The following is a 22,028-nucleotide window of genomic DNA, read 5'->3' as shown; positions in this document are numbered from 1 at the left end:
TTTCCTAATTACAATAATCCCGATATCTCGAATAATGGTATCCTCGTGCAAGTTCGAAAAATTCCAACATAAAGAAACTCTGCGACCGAACCATCTCTTTAAGTTTATTCAGAGGTGCACCGATGTAACACGTAACTAAATTTATTTGATAAATAAATTGTAGAGAAGTGGTTTTATCATTCTTACTATTGTCTTATTTAAAATAATAAAGTCCAACGTATATTTTTTTTATATATTTTTAACCTTGATGCGGGAAAGTCGAATGCGCGTCTCGAGTTACCTGTGGGGCTTGAAATATTATAGATTATAATTGCCCGATAGTTATACTGCTGATTAAGTATTGGCTCAGCAGGAGTTTGTACCGTTTCTAGCGCCTTACTCAAGGGCGCTACAACATGAGATCTGTGGGGATTGAACCCACGACCTCATGTGTGGTGTAGCAAGTGTTCTTACCACTACACCACGCTGCCGGTGTACCTAGTCATAAAGAAATGAGCATTTATTTATGCGCGACTCGAGTTGCCTGTGGGGCTTGAGATATTATAGATTATAATTTCCCGATAATTATACTGCTGATTAAGTATTGGCTCAGCAGGAGTTTGTACCATTTCTATCGCCTTACTCGAGGGCGCTACAACATGAAATCTGTGGGGATTGAACCCACGACCTCATGTGTGGTGTAGCAAGTGTTCTTACCACTACACCACGCTGCCGGTGTACCTAGTCATAAAAAAACGAGCATTTATTTATATGTGGATTACCAGCGTTACGAATTGCAAATTGGACTGTAATTTATCTTTGCACAAGCAGCAGGCATTAAAATTAAGTGTACATTAACTTGATAAGATAATTGTGTTTGGCTTAAAAAGTAGGCAAGTTAAAAGGTAAACGTAAGTTTTTGTAGTAAAGCTAACTTATTTAAAAAAAAACTTTTATGTAACAGATTTGTATTAGTTCACCATTTTAATAAAGTACGTATTTTTGCTTGCTTTTTTATTACCAATATAGATCAAGTTTAAATCCAAATTATGTATTGGTGGTGAAATTTTTGGCCAATATTTTTTTAAGCAATCAATAAAGGTAACATAGCAGACACTTATCAATGGAATATTGTAAAAAATCTGCCATTTTAATGTTTACGGTAACTTGTTATCTGTCCTTAGTCCCTTGTGCCCCCTTGGTCACGTGGCCAAACCTTGTTCTCTGTAAACTGTTTTACGTGACTTGTAAGTTAAACTGTAAGAAATGAATTGTATAAGAAGTCGCGTAGTGGACAGCCTGGTGAATGATTGTGTTTGGTTGCTCGATTGTGTTGATAATCGTCTTGTAAGTAAATTTGTGATATACTGAACTTGGTGCGAGATAAGTACGAATTAAAATCGAAATTAAACACATTAAATGCAATGGTATATTTTTGAGGCAGGTCAAAAAAATATTTGTTCTTTAAAAGCGCTAAAAAGGAATTATCAAATTTGCACAAGTTGATTAGCTTTTAACCTATCAAATTGTCGACGAAAAAAATAAAACATATTTAATTTAAAAAATGTTGATTTTACTTTCTATATTTTATTGTGCATCTAAAACACTTCTTTTCGCAAAAGGCGTTATGTCTTAGTGCAGTGGTTCTTAACCTTTTTGAAGGTACTGAACCCCGCAAATGTCTTACGTACAGTCATCGAACCCTTTATCGTTGGAAATATATATGTATATATAATAAGGATAAATAAAATAATGTTACACCTAAATAAACCAGCATAATTTCAAATTCAAAACATACGAAATATTGTATTAGCGCACAATATGAGCTATGCATCATTTGCACACAGAACCACTGTATTTAAAGAACAAAATCAACAAAATATAAACCTTTCACAAAAACATTATGAATATGTATTGCAAATCAATGTGATTTTTGCTGTTGCTTTTGAGAGACAATTTCAGAAATCCGAGGCTTAATCTTGGCAAGTGCCACTCTCATATCATTTTCGCAACAAAGCCTGTTTCTTTTCTTTGTTTTTATGTCTACCATCCTTGGAAAGGAATGCTCGCAAAGATATGTTGTAACAAATGGTACAAGTATCTCGAAAGCTTTCTTAGCAATAAGAGGGTACGCTTTAATTTGATGACACCAAAACGTCGAGAGTGTTGATATTCTGAAGAGTTGCTGTTGAACCTGACTTTGCTGCAGTTCAATGATTTCGTCGAGGTATTCATCATTGACATCTGCTGTCGCAATACTAAACGTGAACGGCTGTCTTACCCATGCTGGATATGACTCTCTGGTAGGGAAATATCCGTCAAAAGACTTTGCAAGCTCATCTAAATGCATGGTAATTGCTTGTTTTACGTCTCCGGGTACAGAAATGTCTCCGATACTGGGATCGTCCTCGGTCTTACTTATACAGTCATCCAGCAGAGAAAAGTTTGCAAAGTTATCATTTTCTGTTCGTCGTTTCCATAACGGGAGCTTTTTTTGAAAAGCCTTCAGGTTTTCTTCAGCTTCGATGATGTTGACCCCACCGCCCTGCATTTGTTGATTAAGATGATTGAGAGCACCAAAGATATCGGCCATGTATGCCAAAATAAGAATGAACTTAGAATTTGTAAAGAAATCTGCATGACAGTGTTGGTGCTCTTGCAAAAACGTGGCTAATTGAACACGCAAAGCAAAAACACGATTTAGCACCTTTCCCCTGGATAACCACCGAACATTAGAATGGTACAAAAGTACCTCAAATTCAGAGCCCATTTCATTACACAACTCCTTGAAAATGCGGTGCTTTAAAGCACTATTTCGCACATAGTTCACACATTCCACTACAATTTTTAATACTTCTGCCAGTTTTGGAGGCAAGGTCTTTGCTGCCAATGCATGTCTGTGCAGAACACAGTGTGTAACAATGATGTGTGATGCATCGGCTTTCACCAGCGCACCGAAACCAGATTTTCGTCCCAGCATTGCTGGAGCTCCGTCTGAACAAACTGCAGAAACCATATTCCAAGAAAGATTGTTGTCTCTGAAAAAATTATCCACAAGTTTCTTCACGTCGGCTGCCTTAGTTGTTGTTGTGAGAGGTTTACAGAACAAAAAGTCTTCTTTTATGATGTCGTCTTTTACATAACGCACAAACACAACAAGCTGGCTTAGACTGGAGACATCGGTGCTCTCGTCGAGTTGGAGGGCGAATTTTGCTGGGCTTGAAATCAAATCCGCAACGACTTGAGCCAAAATGTCACGGCTCATGTCATCAATTCTGCTGCTGATGATGTCATTTGAAAGAGGAATTTGGGACAACTTTTTTTCAGCAGCTTTACCCAGCATGATATTTGCCATCTTCAACGCAGCTGGCTTTACCAATGTTTCACCAATAGTGTGTGGTTTGCCCTGCTTTGCAATAAGGTACGCAACTTCGTATGATGCTGTTAAAACCGGTTTGTTAATGGGTGCAAAGCCAAGGACAGGCAAAGTACCTTTGTCGTCGAATCTAGCTCTCTTCACCCTGAATTCAGCAATTGTTGTGTTCTTGTGTTTACCATCTTTATGCAGCTTTAGGAAGTGTTCCCTTAGTTTTGCCGGTGCTAGGCTAGAATTGCTCAACTTAGCATTGCAAATCATACACTGAGGACGCTGACTTCCATCATTATCCGTAATGCATGTGAAACCATACTGTACGTATTCGTCCGACCACTTTCTTTTTTTGCTTGACATAGTTTTGTATTAATAGGGTTTAACTATAAAAAAAATTACAAATTACATATGCTCACGACAGTCACAAGTCGACTACTGGGCGCATCGTATTGCCTGCAGCGCAAATAGCCTATTGCTGATGTACATGTATTAGACAAGTGTGGTGAACTAAACGGACACAAACGCACACCTGCAATTTTCTCATGATGACATGTAGTACAGACTATTCTTTAGTTTTGATTTAATAAAATAATTATCATTCCATATTTTAATACACACGTAAAAATCCTCACCTACAGACACACACACATCTATAATACAAGATTTTTCCGCGCAAACATTTTTCGTAACATTGTTTTTAAAATAAATACGATTAAAATAAAAGAAAAACAGATAATTTTTAAAAACGACTTTAACCAAACATTATTACGTCATAAAACACATTGTAACGTGAATGGAAATTGGGGACAAACTTAAATAATACCTATCCATGCGAGAATTTGTTAGAGCAAATACAATTTTCTATCTTTCATACAATTTTTGCGTAGAAAATTGTTAAAATATTAGTTAAATGGAATTTTAGTTAATTCTGTTAAACTACTTGTGTTTATGAATATACTTAGGTGTTGTGTTACCTTCGCCGAACCCCCGAGACTGCCTCGCCGAACCCCTGGGGTTCGATCGAACACAGGTTAAGAACCTAGGTCTTAGTGGAAAAGTGCCGGTCTTGTAAACAGGAGATCCTGGATTCGATCCCCAGTAACACGGCTTAAACCAGAACAGGTAAAGTTTTCCAAATGTTTCAATTAACTTTCCAATAAAAATTAACTGCCAGAATTAAGTAACCAAAGTTGAGGTTGTTATTTCCTAAATATTATAAACCGCTTTTCCCACAAGCAACAATCCGAATTTTTCTTGCGCGCACTACAATGTGTGTTGGTGCCCCCTTTAGATATTTACAAATATGATTCCAATAATTTTTTATTGTTTTATTGTAGAATATTGTTATTAAATACAGTTGTTAACGTTTGTTTTTTTCAAGTCGTTTATTTGCTTCAGGTAATGATTCATATTTTTGCCCCTCCTCCCTTACTGATGACGTCGTAATTGTTATCTTATCTCATTACTTACTAGCGTTTCCATTTGATAACCGTTGTCGCTAATTGGACTTCATTAATTAAGTTATGTTTTAAATTTGTATTGATAGCTCCATTGTCATTTTATTAAGATTTAAATTACCTTTCCTTCTTGCTTCCTTTGTGCATTTTTCTTTTTTATGTTTTCGTTTCTTTTAAATAAAAGTTTTTATTTAACATTGATAATATATATTTGGCTATTATATTTGCAATTACTATCCACCCGACCTTCTCCTTTTCTCCCAGAACTTAAACTCCTATTCCCTCTTCTCCGCCATACCCATTTTCCCCTCACACTACCTCTGCCCTTTCTCCACCTCTGCCACTTTTTCCCATACTTCGACCAATTTAATTTTTGGTAAAACACAAAACTTATTTGTTTAAAAAATTTAATATTCTATTTTAACCTAAAAATAAATTCCAGTTACTATTTTGTAATTGATGTTATATGTATATGCACTGATTTTTTTTTAAATTTATACAATTTGCATGTTTAGAAATATTTAAACGATTTTAAAAGGTTTAAGTTAAAAAAAATGATTATAAATTACTTTTAATTTGCTAAATAACCACAAACACCCAAAAAGTTTTAATTAAATTACATCGTAATTTACCAACAGGAAAACCTAAGCTTTAAAAGTTAGCCCAATTAGTTTAACAGATTACCGTGTCGCTATTCACAAAAATTTAACGGGCGTATAGGTAGGTTAACGCAAGTCTAGGGTAAAAACCAATGTGACCAGTTGGTAGCGTTTGTTTACTTTCAATGTAATTTTTTTTTTTTTGTAGCCCCGATCTTTACTCTTTTTTACCCCGTTGACCTTGAGGATAAAGTTCTTTGCTTTACCGTTGTTGCCAGGCGCTACTTTTGCCTCGACAAAAACATCATAGGGAATAACTTGCGAATCAGTAAAAACCTGGTGATCTTTGCTGTCGCACCAGTTTTTTTCTACTAAGATTATATATATATATATGTTTTGAATTCATTTTTCTCGAACTTCGGAAAAAGAGAAAAAAATTTTTCTCGGAAAAAGAGAAAAAATTAACAAATCTTTGTGTTTAATTACTTTTAAATAGTTTAAAAATATTGTAAAGTGATTTTGATTGTTATATGTGTCAGATAAGCTACACGAATATCAACTATAATCATGTACCCAAGCACACATTAAGTAAAGCGTGACCGGTTAGCTTAGTCGGTAGAGCGTTGGACTTTTAATCCACCGGTCGAGAGTGTAAATCCCTAATTTTGTTTCTAAGCGCAGTTCCTGATTTTTCTGTCAATATTTAAAATTCAAAAATCAATGCAAATAAAAACAATAAATAAACTTTTATTTATGTTGAAATTTTGTAAATGATATTGCATACGTAAATAAATATATATACATGTATTGTTTGTATATAATACATTGTCAAAATTATGTTAAAATATTTACCAAATATTCACAACGTTTCAGAAGTTATCAAATTATTTTTATGTTAGTGTTGGTAGTCTTACGCAACTCTGCTATGACTGTAAAATAAAGGTGCTAAATTAGTAAGTTTTGCTCATTTTGTAGAGTTATTTAAATAAAAAGTAAGTTTTTAATCTTGTTAACTATTAAAAATATCCTTACCTAAAAACCGTTGTGTTGTTGTTTCATACCATGAGATATTGTAACGTCATATTTATTCATTGCTGATGTAAATAAAAACTAACATTATTACTGTCCTTACTTATGGATCACAACACCAGTTTGTAAACATACTTTCTGTACACTCTGTGTATATTAGATAATTAAACACATCTATATCCCGCAGTAAACGGCACAGTAAATTAAGTCTAGCAATATAAAACTGTATACACTTCGTAACACGCACTAATGACCGCACAGCGACCCGAGTAAACTTGAAGGCCTAAAGGCATCTGCGCCCATGCTTAATTGCCTACAAGGCTAAATCGCAGACCATATTTTAACTTATGCAATCACATACAAAATATTACTGTTAAAAGTACAAAAAGAATATTTACAAAATTCTAAAAATTAAATTCATTTTATTAATTCATACAAACAATAAATTTATTTTTTGTGTTATTGTGGATAATTTAAGCAGAAGTTGCTTGTTTATTAGCATGTCGTTAATTTAGATATAGCGGAAGTATTTATATTGATATATAAGGATATAAAATACAAAAGAAGGTTATAAATTATCTTAATACTCTATAAAAAACACTCATCAAGTTTTTAAAATCTTGTTAAATTGTTCACATAAAAGTTTTAACGTAAAGCGAACACATGCGATAGATATTAAAATAATTTTTAGTTGCAAAAAATTCATCATTAAAAAAAGAGATACAGTGCAACAAGAATTTATAAAATAGGTTCAAATATTGCCGCGAGTTTTGATTTGTATAATTATGTTAAAAGTTATCATAAAGTTTAGATTATATTGCAATAGATAATATATAAGCTCGATCATCTCAGCAAAGCCCAGTTTATACCAAACACAATTTCTCACATTTAAAAGGCAATGAAATCTACACATAAACAAAATAACAGTTTTTATGTATTTTCAATTACGAGAATTCCTGTAAACGTTTTGTTGATTGTCTGTAAAAAAAATAAAATTTGGTTTATGTACGCTTACTTTAATAAATCCTTTCATTGGGCAGCTAAACGCTATAAGGAAAAACCTTTTTTTTATTTTTTGTGATGTACTATATGAAGATAACAATGTGTTCAATAAATATAAGGAAGTGATTGCATTAAATGCATTGTATCTCGCTGACACACAAACAAACTAAAATCAAAACCAGTCCCATTATAAAAATTAAAAAAGTTTTTCAAAAAACTAATAATTCAGGTTAAATAAAAATTGCTTATTTACACACTTTTATACCTTTGCATTATAAGTGTTATATTAAAAAAAATTATAATAAACTTACGTGCAACAGCTTCTACATATCCATCAACTGTGTCGGCTGCAAAATAAATTAAAATTTAATAAAAAGTATTGGAAAAATAAAGACATGTAAGAACTGCTTGTAAATGCAATCTGCTTTAAAATTTGACGTGTTAACAAACTGGTTTAGCTGCAAAATAAATTATTTTAAAAATAAAACTTAGTTATAAAACCATGTATCCTAAGTATTTTAAAATATAAAAAAACAGGACAGATTAGAACTGCTTTCTTACATAATTTTAAATCGTTACATGTCAGAGTTAAGTTTATTAATAAAAAAAATGGTAAAATTAACTTACGTGCATTAAATTCTACATATCCAGAATTTGGTTGACCTGCAAAATAAAATTTAATTAGACATTAAAACAAAACATAAAAGCAATTTTAGTCCTACATAAACAATATAAGTTTCTATACGTAGACAGTAGTTTTGTGTGACCTAGAAAATAAGGCACATTAATATTTGTTGGAACAAGTATTCCACTGCTGAAACACCAAAACAGTCGATTACAGGCCGAAAGGGTTCGAGTTTGATTCGCAGCAATGACATACTGATCATACTTAAACCTGACGTTTACATGTAGTTTTTTAAAGGTAGTAAAACTTAACTGCTGGGTGTGCGTAGTTCAATTTTAATAATGATTAGGAGCAGGTAAAAAAGAGTACTTATTGTAGTTTATTATCCAGTACTTAACGTTATAACGAACTAGCTTTTACCAAATATTATTCTTATATAAATATACAACATGGTTTGCAAAAAATTCAACAAGATTTACAAACTTAACATTTCGCGTTTAAAGCAAGTATAATCATAAAGTGTACCAGGATAACACCCATGTTGTAGTGTGGAATTGATTGCTAGTGCAACCATTTCCTTTATGTGATGCGGGGTGATATGAGAGACAGCACATTAAAAGACGTTATGTTATGGGTGTGGACATTGTGAAGCTAGCCACTGCAAATGAAATATCAACGCGTGGTTAATAACTGAAAACAAACTATACTCTGTTTTGCAATTCCTGGTGCGAAAATCACGATATCTGTTAGAACCTAATTAACCCGAAGATAAACAACAGCTGTATCGAGGGTTAGCAAAGGAGCACCAGGAAGCATTAAGCTTCACGAGAACACGAATAATGTGTTTATGGACAAACTCCGGAATATGCTGTCAATCATTTATCGTTTTATATCGCATGACACATCACTTGTTTCCTTAATTTGAGTCATTAGATCGCCTATATATAGTTGAATTTATTTTGCTTAATTTTGAGAAGAGATAAAAATTACGTATAAGCTATAGTTATTGTTGTGATTATTCGCATTTTTGTATATTTTAATTTAGTACGTCGAATCTATCGCCGTTTCACTAATAAAAAGTGTAAACTGTTATTATACAACCAAGTTGTCAATAAATTAGCTAGCCATCTAGTTAATAAGGAGTCAATAACATTTTCGTAAACCAACACAATTAGAAATAAATAACAATAAACTCTACAAGTGGTGAACCCCGATCGTGAATTCCGCTTATTTTATGGTAGTAGAGGCCATTTAACCGGTGAACGCAACTTTCTTACGGAGAAGTTTTCGAAACAGGCGATAGCATTTCAAGTTGCAAAATAGACATTTTTTTCGTTATCATTCGCTTTCAAGTTAAGCCAGGACCAGTCATCAGAAATTCAGCTCATTTCGGCAGTGCACAGATCAGACTCGGTCTAAGAAGTCTTTTGGAGGTCACGGCATTTCCGAATCAACATCCAACCCCATCCTTGTTTGACGAAGACCAGCTAAAGGTATTTCTTTTCATTTACAGTTTTTTTTTTAAATAGATCTTACAGATAATTTCTTATTATTCATAATATTTTTTTATACAAAATTTGTGTCAAAATTTTAGCTAAATTAGTGTTTATTACGTTGTATGTAATACGGTCACATTTCACTATTTTATGACCTCTGACAAGTTTATACAATCAGTCTAAAACAAATTAAATTTTTCTTAGGTTAACTTGGTTATTTAATTTTTATTATTTAAACAATATAACATAAACTAAAATATAACATGGACAAGTTACTTAACCTTAAAAAAAGCCACAAAAATAAGTCATTAGAACCCTTATCCCATAATAATAACAATAACGAAACAGACATTGAATATTCCAATGAATCGCACGAATCACAAGACAGTGTAATTACACAACCACCTGGTACAAACGATTACGCTAATTTACAACCACCTGCAATAAATCGGAATATACAAACTAGTTCTTCGCTTTTGCCCTCAATAAACCCTTCGCAAGTATATCACAGTCAGTTAACCCCACCGCCCTCTAATCGAAAAATAGATAAACCCCTTACTAGTATTGACAATAACTTTCAAACATCTCCCCCAATAGAAATGCATTTAGTCGATAAACAAACGCGTAATTATAATGTAATGGCACCGAATCAAAATAATGCTTATTATTCGGAATTTCAAGAATTTACGGAAACGCTTCGCCGTAGTTCTATAACTTTACCGCAATTTATTCAAAGTGATGTACAACTATGGTTTAAATTAATTGACGAAATTTTTTATGAAGCGGCCTTTTCTGAACAAGAATCTAAAAATAGTTTAGTTCTTTAAAATCTTGATAAAAATATTTTTGAAAAAATCGGTTTTATTCTTCATTATAAAGACATTAACTTTCCATACGATCAATTAAAAATGATACATTTTTTTTCAAAAAGCAATGAGTCGTTACTTATTGTATGATATGGAATTAGGTGATAAAAAACCTCATCCCTTCTTTATCAAATGTTAAAATGCATTGACTTTAAACAAGACGAAACATCAAAAAATCTCGTTAAAATCCTGTTTATGCAAAAACTACCTACGCAAATCACATTAATTTTAAAATGCCAAGAAAATAAATCATTAGAGGAGTTAGCTAACATTGCCGATAGTATGATGTCCTCAATAAAACCAATTACGCATCCTGATAATACCGCTACAACCGTTAATCAAGATTTAATTAATGACCTTCTTGGCGAACGAATTGCCGATTTAACAAAAAAACTTAAACTAATGGAAGTCGAAGAGCAACCTAAACACTTTCAATATAGCTCAAACATACCTAGCACTTCGAAACGTGATTTTACCCTAAGACCTCGATTTAACTCTAACTTTGAACGTCAAACCAATAACAGACAGTTTTATCAACCCAAACAAACACAAGGTAATACGCCGCCATTTCCAAACATCTATAATCGAAACCTTAGTTATCGCTACTATCACGACCGTTTTGGCCCCAAAGCTTTTAAATGCATACAACCTTGTTCGTATCCAAAAAACGATCGAAATCCCATGATTCGCAAGTAAATCATGGGATAACAAATAACACTTTATATACTGATGTGAATAATTTAACTCATTGATTCAATTAATTCCAAACTTGATCCTGCTTCTCAACCTTGTATGGTGTCTTCTACAACGTCGACTGCGTTGGAGGATCCGGTAACTCTAGAGACCCATCCTTTAACCAAACCATCAAGTTCAGAAACTAATGTTTCTTTCTCTTCTTTTCTTATATACTCCTTGTCTATGTGGCAACCGCCCGAACATGTGCAACAAGCACAAAATATATATTCCTTATACTCACCTATATATCAAAGGCAATCGCATAGAACTGTGCAACTAGCACAAGAAACACATATAAATACGGCAACTAGCCAACAAATTAATCGTGCAACTAGCACTCATAGGAATTGTATTACAGAGACAATCCCTTCTGCTCCCATGGGGATGCAAACTTCTAAATTACAGGCCGACGCAATATTAACTCTGTTAAACCCCTCAATCTCCTCAACCTCGTCGCTGGTGGAAAAGTAGACACAGCGGACGAAAACATGTTTTCAACCGTTGTCAATCCATCTACATCAGTTGTGAATTTGCAGAATTGTTCATAGTCTATGTCCAATCACACGGGTTTTGATCCGTGTGAGCCAATAGATTCACATTCAACCTTTCATAATCTGCCGCAATATCTACGCGATATTGTTGATGAATTTCCCGGGCTTTTGCAGAAAACGTTTCGCAAAGGTTACCTTATTCATGGCTTTACCCACCGAATAGATACCGGGACATCACTTCCTGTGACTTGCAAAGCAAGGCATCTTTCACCGGAAAATTCCAAAATTGTTAAAGCAAAGCTTAACGACATGCTTAACCAAGGAATAATCCGCTTGGCAACATCCGACTACTCCAGCCCTCTTCACTTAGTACCAAAAAGGGACAAATATTTACGCCTGGTATGTGATTACCGAGCACTTAACAAAGTTACTAAACGCGACTCTTTCACAATGCCTAATCTTCAGGATTTCACCAATGATGTTTATGATATGACAATATTCTCTCAATTAGATTTGGCTTCGGCATATTATAATGTAGGTGTTCATCCAGATGATATTCATAAAACTTGCATAAGAACCAATATAATGACCTACGAATACCTCGTTTTACCATTTGGACTTTCTAACAGTGCAGCTTCTTTTGTTAAATTTATGTTTCATGTTCTTCAAGACATTAGAAATATCTTTATCTACATGGATGATATTATTGTTTTTTCTAATAACGTGCTAACTCATGAACGCACTTTAAGGCAAGTTTTTGCAAGATTAGATAAATTTGGTTGTCAGTTATCAATTGACAAATGTGTATTTGGTCAATCACAAATAGTATTTCTTGGACATCTAATCAATAAAAATGGCATTCAACCTAATCCTGATAAAGTTGAAGCAATAGAAAATTACCCCAAACCAATGACGCAACGTGCTCTTCGTCGATTTCTTGGTATGCTCCAATTTTACAGCAAATTCGTTTCCCATTTAGCAGAGCATATTCAATCTCTATATAATCTCATTTCAAATAAACGCGGAAAAATGGCCAACATTAAATGGGACGATAGTTCTTCTCAGTCTTTCGAAACAGCCGAATCTCTCTTAAGCAAGCAATGCCTGCTTGAATTCCATAAACATAACGCACCAACCAAATTAGTAGTTGATTCTTCTAAGTCTGGAATGGGAGCATACGTAGCCCAGAAAGTAGAGGATCAATGGCGCCCTCTTGCGTTTTATAGCAAATCTTTTGGAAAAGCCCAGTCTCATTACTCTGCTTATGATCTTGATATTCGACACATTGAAGGTACTTTAAATCAGCCTTGTGATGCATTATCACGACAAAATGAAGTTAATCTTATCTTAGATGACATTCCAAATATTGATTTCAAAAAGCTGGCGAAATTACAAGAAACAAACCAACAAATACAACACTTAAGAAACTCTAATTCAAATTTGGTTCTGGTCGAACACTATTTTGATTTTCACGACGTAACTTTGATGTGTGACATTTCTACGGGTAAATTACGACCCATTGTACCATGTCAAATGTATAGAGCTATTTTCAATTCATATCACAATCTGTCACATGTAGGCGTTCGACCCACCCAAAAACTGATTGCAAAAAATTTCGTATGGCCAAGGATGAACTCAACAATTTCAACCTTTTGCCAGACGTGCCTAGCATGTCAACGATCAAAAGTAACTAGACCCTCTTCCAATTTCACAGGGTTACAAATATTGCTTAACCTGTATTGATCGTTTTACAAGATGGATAGAATGTGTTCCGATTCAAGATGTAACAGTTAAAACAATAATCAATGCCTTTGCTTTAAATTACATTGCTAGATTTGGTTGTCCTTATAAACTACGAACAGATCGTGGAAGCGTTTTTCTTTCAAATGCTTTTAAACAGTTTACTGATTACCTAAATATTAAACATAAACTCACATTGGCTTACAGTCCAGCTCAAAATGGGTTAATCGAAAGAGTACACAGAAGTCTTAAAGTTTCGTTACGGGCTCATTCCAATGCTCTTGATTGGTTTGAAAATCTACCTTTTGTGTTGCTTGGGTTACGAACCGCTCTTAAAGAAGATTTGCAAGTCTCCAGTGCTCAGTTAGTTTATGGCACCACTTTACGTTTACCAGCTGACTTAGTAACAGACGATTTTTATGATGAGTCACTTAAACAATCTGATTATGCTAATAAGTTGGCTAGTTTTCTGTCCAATTTACGAGCAACTGAAACCAGAGTTGCACCTCGCGCTGCATATATTGACCCAAAATTACACACTTGCACCCATGTGTATGTTAGAGATGATGCAAGTCATACTAGCTTACTTCCAACTTATAAAGGACCCTACAAAGTTTCGGAGAGAACACTTAAAGCTTTTAAGTTGCAATACACCGAAAATAAAACTGATAAGGTTTCAGTAGACAGACTGAAGGTAGCTCATATATTCTTACCAGATTCGCTTATTAGCAATGCAACTTTAGACGACTGGATATTAACTGAAAATACCAATGATAATGATTCTTTTTCTTCTGATTTTACAGAAATAGGAAATAATAGTAATTTAAATTGTGATTTGATAAATTCTTCGGAGCACAACCAATCGTTACCACCAACTCAGCCAATTCAAAGGACCAGAACAGGACGAAAAATTTTTGCCCCAAAACGTTATTTAGACTAAAAATAACAAACATGCAATTCGTTTCTCTTCTGTCTCTATTGTTTCTTTTTGTTTATGGCATTGTTGCTATTGAGCAACTGCAGCTTAAATTATGCCATAAAGGTTTACATGAGGGACAATTTACAATTTCTTCCCCCCAATCTTGTAGTAAACATCGCCACGGATCTACCAAAAAATGCAAGGGTAAAGTGTATAAAGCAACAGATCAACTTCAAACAGTTTCAGGTTATATTTGCCAATATCTTAGAACAATCTGGACAACAACTAATTATTTCTTTGGTGCTTGCACTTTAAATGAACACACAATCTTTGACTCGGCACCCAGTTCTGCGCAATGTCATGAAATTGCGAGAACACTATAAGACCCATACTTAGGCACTTTAACCAAACAGTCAGATGGAATTTATGCCACAACAATCAAACCCAAAATAGAATATAACTGGCCCACAACATCACATGGTCAACAATTAAATATTAAACTTACAAAGGTTGAAATGAAATATGACTTTATGAATGATGCTATGCTTAACCCTCTGATTAACATGTCCCCTTGTCACATTTCAAAAGGCCAATGTCATCTGACCTCTTCCACTATTATATGGGATGTTCCTGAAAACTACAACTGTCCACCTTTACAATCACTTGGAAACGATGACATGCTTATCCATAAGAATGCCACTGGTCAAGTTTATCGGATCCAACTTTTACATCTTTCAACAGATTTTACAACCTGGACAAACTGTGGAGAATTTTTTCCTGTTTTAAAGAATCAGATAAAGTTAAATCTTGGTTGTGTGATAACGGAGGTTTAATCCTAGCTCTTACTGAAGAATGTGATGCCCTTACCAAGATAGAAGTAGCTAGATCTCACATCGCTCCTTTTGCAAATCCATTCAAACTTAATAGCACCACACACCTTTCCACATATTTCACTAATGATTCAAGTTTAAATGTTGCTTTTTTTATGATCGTCAAAGAAAATCAAGAACTCTTGGAATGTCAATTCCAGGCAGCTCTAACCAATATTTATAAAATTCTGGCCAAGTCTTACCCCAGTGCAGTGTTATCACAAATATTAAATACTCCAACTGCCGCAATGTCGTTAGGAGACATAATTTACCGAACACATTGTCAGAACATCAATGGGACACTTTTACACTCGTTAAAATATAAAAATTTGTTTTCGACCCGACCACTTATTGCTTACACGAAACCTAACAATAATACAATTCAAATAGGTCAATTGCATGAGGATAACATTGTTTTTGATACCGTTACCCTTTTAGAAACATACAAATTAGGACGCTATTTCACTTTTAAAATTTTAGACAATTTTGTAATGTTTGAAAACTATTCACTAGTTTTGGCTAATGCACATGTAATTAAAATACAGCCATCATTCCAACACGGAGATACGTGTAACAGTTAATGCTTTACACCCTGAACAAACGGAATTTTCATTTAGCGACATTAACAGTTTACAAAATCAAAGAGCAAGTTCTTCGATCACAAACGAAAAAATTACACGGCTTATACATGGTACTAAAAATTATACTCAAACATTAGATATGGATTTTTTATCAAACGAATTTGATTCTATAATAACTTCAGGATTTTTAAGAGCAATTTCAAATATAACAGACCCAATAGTAAATGTGTTTTTGCTAATTAGTTATATTTTGTCACAATTCTGGGGTATAGTCTTCACAATTTACTTCTCACGTCATTATATAACCACACTTAAAACCAAAATTCAAAAAAAAACGCCACGATGACGATAATTCAAATACAGTAATGGGCGAAATAATTAACCGGTCACACACATACCAACCAAATAGCAATGACCATATACGTTTATCAAATAATAGGGTAGAATCACCACCTAATAGAAATGTTAACATACAATACCCTTTATTACAAAATGACATTAGAAACGACATATAAACCATAAATCAATTACAAAAAAAATAACTAAATAAAAAAAGTATTATATAAATAAAAAAAAAAAATATTAATACAATTAAACAAAAAAAAAAAAAAAATATTATAAAACCGGGGTCATAAAAAAATATATCTATATCTATGTTACTCCTGTCAACCTAATATTGTTGTGTTTTACAAGTTTTTTTTAATTTTATTCCTTGTGTTTTCTTTGCGTTTTGTTTTGCTACAACTTGGTTCAATTGTTCGCTTATTTAACTTGTTAAAATTTGATGCTTTAAATTGTGTTTTTTTTTAATAGTGGCTCTTTTTCTGGCAATGGGTGATGTGGAATTGATTGCTAGTGCAACCATTTCCTTTATGTGATGCGGGGTGATATGAGAGACAGCACATTAAAAGACGTTATGTTATGGGTGTGGACATTGTGAAGCTAGCCACTGCAAATGAAATATCAACGCGTGGTTAATAACTGAAAACAAACTATACTCTGTTTTGCAATTCCTGGTGCGGAAATCACGATATCTGTTAGAACCTAATTAACCCGAAGATAAATAGAATTTTATCCAGTTCGGTAGTAAGGTGAACCTGTCATGGCGTCAGACTACGAGCCGAAAGGTTTCGGGCACGAGCCGCACCAATATCACGCTATTCGCCCTTAAGCGCGGCATTCACAGATAACTCGAACATGTTCCAAACCGAACACCCTTACCCGATAAAAAATAAAAACCTATTCCTTAAGGAGATATGGAAATAAAATTAGTATATTATCCAGTGGTCTGGCATACTGGCCTTAGCTTAGAATTACTAATTTTTAAAGTTCAAATTGCAACAACGTCATCCTATTCGCGTTGGCGATGTTAACACGTAGCTCGCACATATGACATTAAAAGGAAGTTGTATTTTACTATTAGCTGTAAATATTACCTTACATCAAAATCCATAAAGAACGTATTACAGTGTACTTACTGTTTTTCCATTTGCAGACCCCGTTAGGTTCACCACCATTCCAGTCAGATTGGTTACTCCGCAAAGTTGTTCCATCGTCCACTTAAACGAGGAATCCTTATTAGCTGGGTTGGTTCTTGTTAGGCCGATCCAGTAAAAAAAAATTTTGACCTAATATTGTAAAAGTTAAGTAAATATAACAATAGTTTTAAATATGCTATATTTACATACATGTTTAATGTAGAAAAATTGTACGGGCTGAATAAAAAAAACATTTTAGAGTCCGACGAAGTGAAAACAAATAACTGCCATACGATTTTGAAAATTGACTTTAGAGAAAATATACATTTGGTTAAATAGTTTTTCGGTTATATGAACGGATAGCAATAACACAGCTTTCAAAACCAATACTGCCTTGGTAAAAACAGAAGGTAATTAATCTCCAATTTTTAAACTTTTGATAAAATAAGTTTTATAAAACATAACAATAAATAACAAATTAAAATTAATACCCAAAAGTAATTTTATTCTTATGCTTTGTTTTATAAAATCACGGATTCCAGATGTCTTGGGGGTTGCCAACTTTGAGTTCATTTCTAAACATTTTGTGACTGCTGTTGCGTGGCTTATCTTATTTAAACTGAAATGATATGCTACATTCTTGTATGCAAACCATAGACGCCTATTTTCTAATTTTATAAAACATTGTTGTCCATTTACAACATTTAAACTCAAAATCAATAAACTTAACTTGTTCATTTTGTTATTTATCGCTTTGGTGTTTTAATAAAGTGATAAAACATAGTAGAAGTAATATAAGTCAAGTAAAGATTATAAACTTCCTGTTATAGCGTGAATAGATAATTAAGACAATAGGTAATTACCTGTTTAATACTACGGACAATATTTATCACAACTCATTATGCTTTAAATGTTTACTGAAATAATTAAGTATATTTTTTCTTTTTTTTATGTTCATATTTGTTGTTGCTGTTTAAATATTTTCCAAATTAAAAAAAACATCGCGTTGTAAAGTGTGGTGTACCCAATGATATATAATAAACACTAGATGGCCAACTCGCTAAAAAAAGTGAAGCCAACCATGTAAATCGAGATCATTCCCAAAAAAACATTGCAAGGTAAACAAAAATGTCCGTTTTTTGCCTGTAAATTTTGTTTAGGAAATAAAAATCGACAGTATTCCAAAAATATAACATATGTGAGTAAAGTGAAGGTTTGAACTGCACTAAAAACTTAAAAAATCCCGTTGATGTAACTTTTAGGCTGGTTAAGGCTGAAATTCATTAAATCTTAATTTAAAAAAATTGCTGTCAGCCTTTCAAATCTACATTTTCAATTCACCAAGCATGTTTCTATACAAAAAACGAAAAAAATAAATTTTGAAGTACATAAGATTTGACATCTTTAAAGAAATACGAAGCCACCACCTAGAAGCCTTGATAGCCTATTACTGTATTGGATAAGACCTTAAATAGTTAGGGTTGATCGTATAAAGGCAAAAGGGAAATAATTTATGTGAAACTGGAGCACTAATTCATTTTTGTACTTACTTAGATTAAGAAGTAGTGCGTGGTTGCAATTACAAAGATTAAGGGTTTACATTTTAATCTTGTAAGCTAGTCTAAAAAATATAATTTAAAACAGGAAATTTAAAATAAAATATAGAAAGTGTGGTCGCAACAAATTAACTTCTAATCAATGATAGTGCTTTTTACTTATTAGTCTATTTATTTCTTTCGCGATAAACATCCATGTTTTAATTTTTTTTCCTTAAAATTTTATATTTCATTTAATATTATGTTTTAAAAAATTTAGTATGAATTTACGTATTGTGTTTAGAATCTAAATAAATATGTATATCATGCAACTGACTTTGTTTATTAATATGCATAAACAAAAAGTAATGTTTTTTAATTTTTATAAAAAAGTGAATTAAAAATTTTATTTAACATTAAGGTTTAATTGAGAGTTATTGAAATGGTTACATGCGCTGCACATATCGGTCTACAAAAAGATTTCTTTTCTTATTTTATAAGTTTTCCATTCACTAAACATAATTTAATTAAAAAAATATATTCCATAAATGTTTTTAATTAAAAAAATATATTCCATAAAAAAAAATATTGTTCCATAAATGTTTAATTGCCCCCAACATTTGCAACAACAAAAAAAAACTCTATGCCAAGACAAAATTGAATATGTAATAGAATTTGATTACAGTTATGTCGCCCAAAATCACCATCTAAAAACAAAATAAAAGATAAAATTAAAAAATTTGCAACAAAAATTAAGAAGACTAAAATCTGGAGTTAAAAAATTAAAATCTTTTTTGAAACTGTAGAAAAATAAAAAGTTTATCGATAAAAACCTCCAGGACATGATATCAAGAAACATTTTAAGGAAAATCAGTTTTACCAAGCTTTTTTTGAATCCGAGGTAAAAATAACAAACGTGCATCAAGAGAAAGCGGAAGAGCTTACACTTATCTTCGTTCTCTTACCACCACCAAGTCCTTAAAAAAAACTTGACATTTTCAGTTAATTTTTCGTTTGAAAAACCAGTCCAAAGGTAGTGCAGTATACAAAGATTGCGCATTAATTTGTGATGGTAAGCACATAATGTCCATTTTTAACAAATCTATATTATAATTTTTTTTAAATCATTTTAAAATTAATAAAACAAAAATAAACAATTGGATGAGGTTAAAGTAGAGACTGGGCTCCGTGAATAATAAAAAAGTGGCAATAAAGAGTAGGAAATGTATGTAATAAAAAAATTACATATAATATTTTTTATACACTATTTAAAGCGTTTTTATTGCATATTGTACAAAATCGTAAAACTTACTCGTTGGGTTAATAAGTTTGCTTTGTTCTTTAAAACCCGATTAATAACGATAATATTGCATCGCAGCAAAACAAAGTCATGTGTATTATAAGACGTCTTATATTTCTAGTTGTTGTTTAATTGTAAAAAACTTGAAAAATGAGAAGCTGAATAAGTCAAGGTGTAGTTTTTAAACAACAAATTTTATTTTCATACACAAAAGGTAAGCATTCTTTTTTTTCTGAAAATAATTTTTGACTAGGGATATTCTCGGACAGACCATAAACCAATTTTCCAACTCGGTAAGTGATTGGTTTTGCGATAACAAACAAGGAGGTGCCTAAATAAACATCCTTATATTGCATAGTCTTAATAGGGGTTACGTTGATAGGTTTTGCTACGCTTAGCAATAAAACTTGCAAATGCTTACTAGCAAGATTTATTACCGTCAACATTTTCATCAGACCAAGGAGCACAGTTTCAGTCGATACTTTTTAGGATTAAAATTTTCTGTACCTCACTCCCTACAAGAGTCTTTTACAGCGTTTATTTGTTTAAGCAAATGCTCAAATTACCGAAAACATTTTACTTAAAGTGGTAAAGGTTCATGATTTTTACTTATTTTATTCTCAATTATGCTTAATTAATAAAAAATAAGATCAATATTTTGCTTTTAAATTTAGTTTGGTTATATTTTACGACATCGATGCGTGTTTGTTTGCTGAAATTTAGTCTAGTTATTATAAAGGTTCTATTTTAATTTACTGTGTAATTTTTTTTATAAAAAAAGGTTTAAACGATTTCGAACCAAATGTCATTTTTAAAAAAATAAATCAAGTTAAAATGCAACTACTGGGAGTGGGGTTCGAACCCACGCAGACATTCGTCCATTGGAACTTAAGTCCAACGCCTTAACCACTCGGCCAACCCAGTAAGTGTAGAAGCCTTGTTAAGATGCTAATTAACATAAATCTAAAGTAAGCCACCAATTGTGATTGGCAGCTTTATGCCTCATTATCTTTCGAAAACGTTGATTTTAAGTCATTTTTTTGGTTGGTTTAAACAAGGTGTTTGCGTAGCGAACTTTGCGCACTACTATTTTCTCGGGGATTCTAAAGTTTTTTGCGGGGTTCATTTTAAGGTAGGAAATGTCATTTTGTATTGCCTTTAATATGCATTTTATTTAAATAACACGATTAGATATATAAAACTGTTATTATATTGCAAAACCTGTTACAGCAATAAAATAAATTTTAAATGGGCAAGTAATTCTTTTCTTTAATGAAATGCAATAACAGTCTTTAATTTATTAACCATAATTATTTTTGTAATTGCGACAAAAATTATTTTAAATCGCTTTATTAACAAAGTAAATTAACGTAAAAATTGCAACAAATATTTGCAGCTGGCCATTTACCCACAACCAGCAATTCGAATTTTTATCACTTTTGCCTATTTATTAAATATATATGTAGTTCACAGATGTGATCCTACAACTTGAGTTGTAATAAAGAATATCTATTGGCTCACGTTTAGGAAATTAAAAATACGAACAATATGCCTTTTTTCTTTTAACTTTATTAATTGTTAGTCCAAAATTAAGATTCGTTTGATTAAAATGCGATAAAAAATGTTAAAATTTAACATTAGTTTGATTAAAATTGGACAATTTGTTCAGCAAAATTTTATTAAAATTCTGTTTTTAAAAAATATACAAATAGCATATATACCTTATTCAAATAGGAACAAAGTTAGTTGTTGGAAACGGTCAAAAGAATAACAGCAACTATAACCGTAAAGAAACTACACAGCATATCTACACATATTGCTGTAAATACCTAGCTTATTGGGAACAAAATCTACACGTCACCAATAAAAATAATTAAAACACAAAAACCATGAAAAAATTACAATGCCATGGGACGAGCATTTAAATAATTGAATAAAATCACGCTAGCTGCCTCAA

The 22,028-nt window shown here is 32.5% G+C and overlaps 1 protein-coding gene and 1 non-coding gene across 2 annotated transcripts; both read right to left on the bottom strand.

The window, feature by feature from the left end:
- Positions 1 to 1,900: 1,900 nt before the first annotated feature.
- LOC145755841 (protein FAM200C-like) lies at positions 1,901 to 3,709 on the bottom strand. The gene has a single exon (XM_082572079.1). It carries the CDS (start codon positions 3,707 to 3,709, stop codon positions 1,901 to 1,903), a length of 1,809 nt encoding a protein of 602 aa, XP_082428205.1.
- A 17,203-nt stretch (positions 3,710 to 20,912) lies between these two features.
- Positions 20,913 to 20,995, bottom strand: Trnal-uaa (transfer RNA leucine (anticodon UAA)). Its single transcript has one exon. It is a non-coding gene; the product is annotated as a tRNA-Leu (tRNA).
- Positions 20,996 to 22,028: the final 1,033 nt, after the last annotated feature.

This window comes from Corella eumyota, chromosome 6, assembly GCF_963082875.1.
Source record: "Corella eumyota chromosome 6, kaCorEumy4.1, whole genome shotgun sequence".
NCBI classification, from domain to species: Eukaryota; Metazoa; Chordata; class Ascidiacea; order Phlebobranchia; family Corellidae; genus Corella; species Corella eumyota.
Note: the sequence above shows the minus strand (reverse complement) of the source record. Positions and strands in the feature narration are given on the sequence as shown.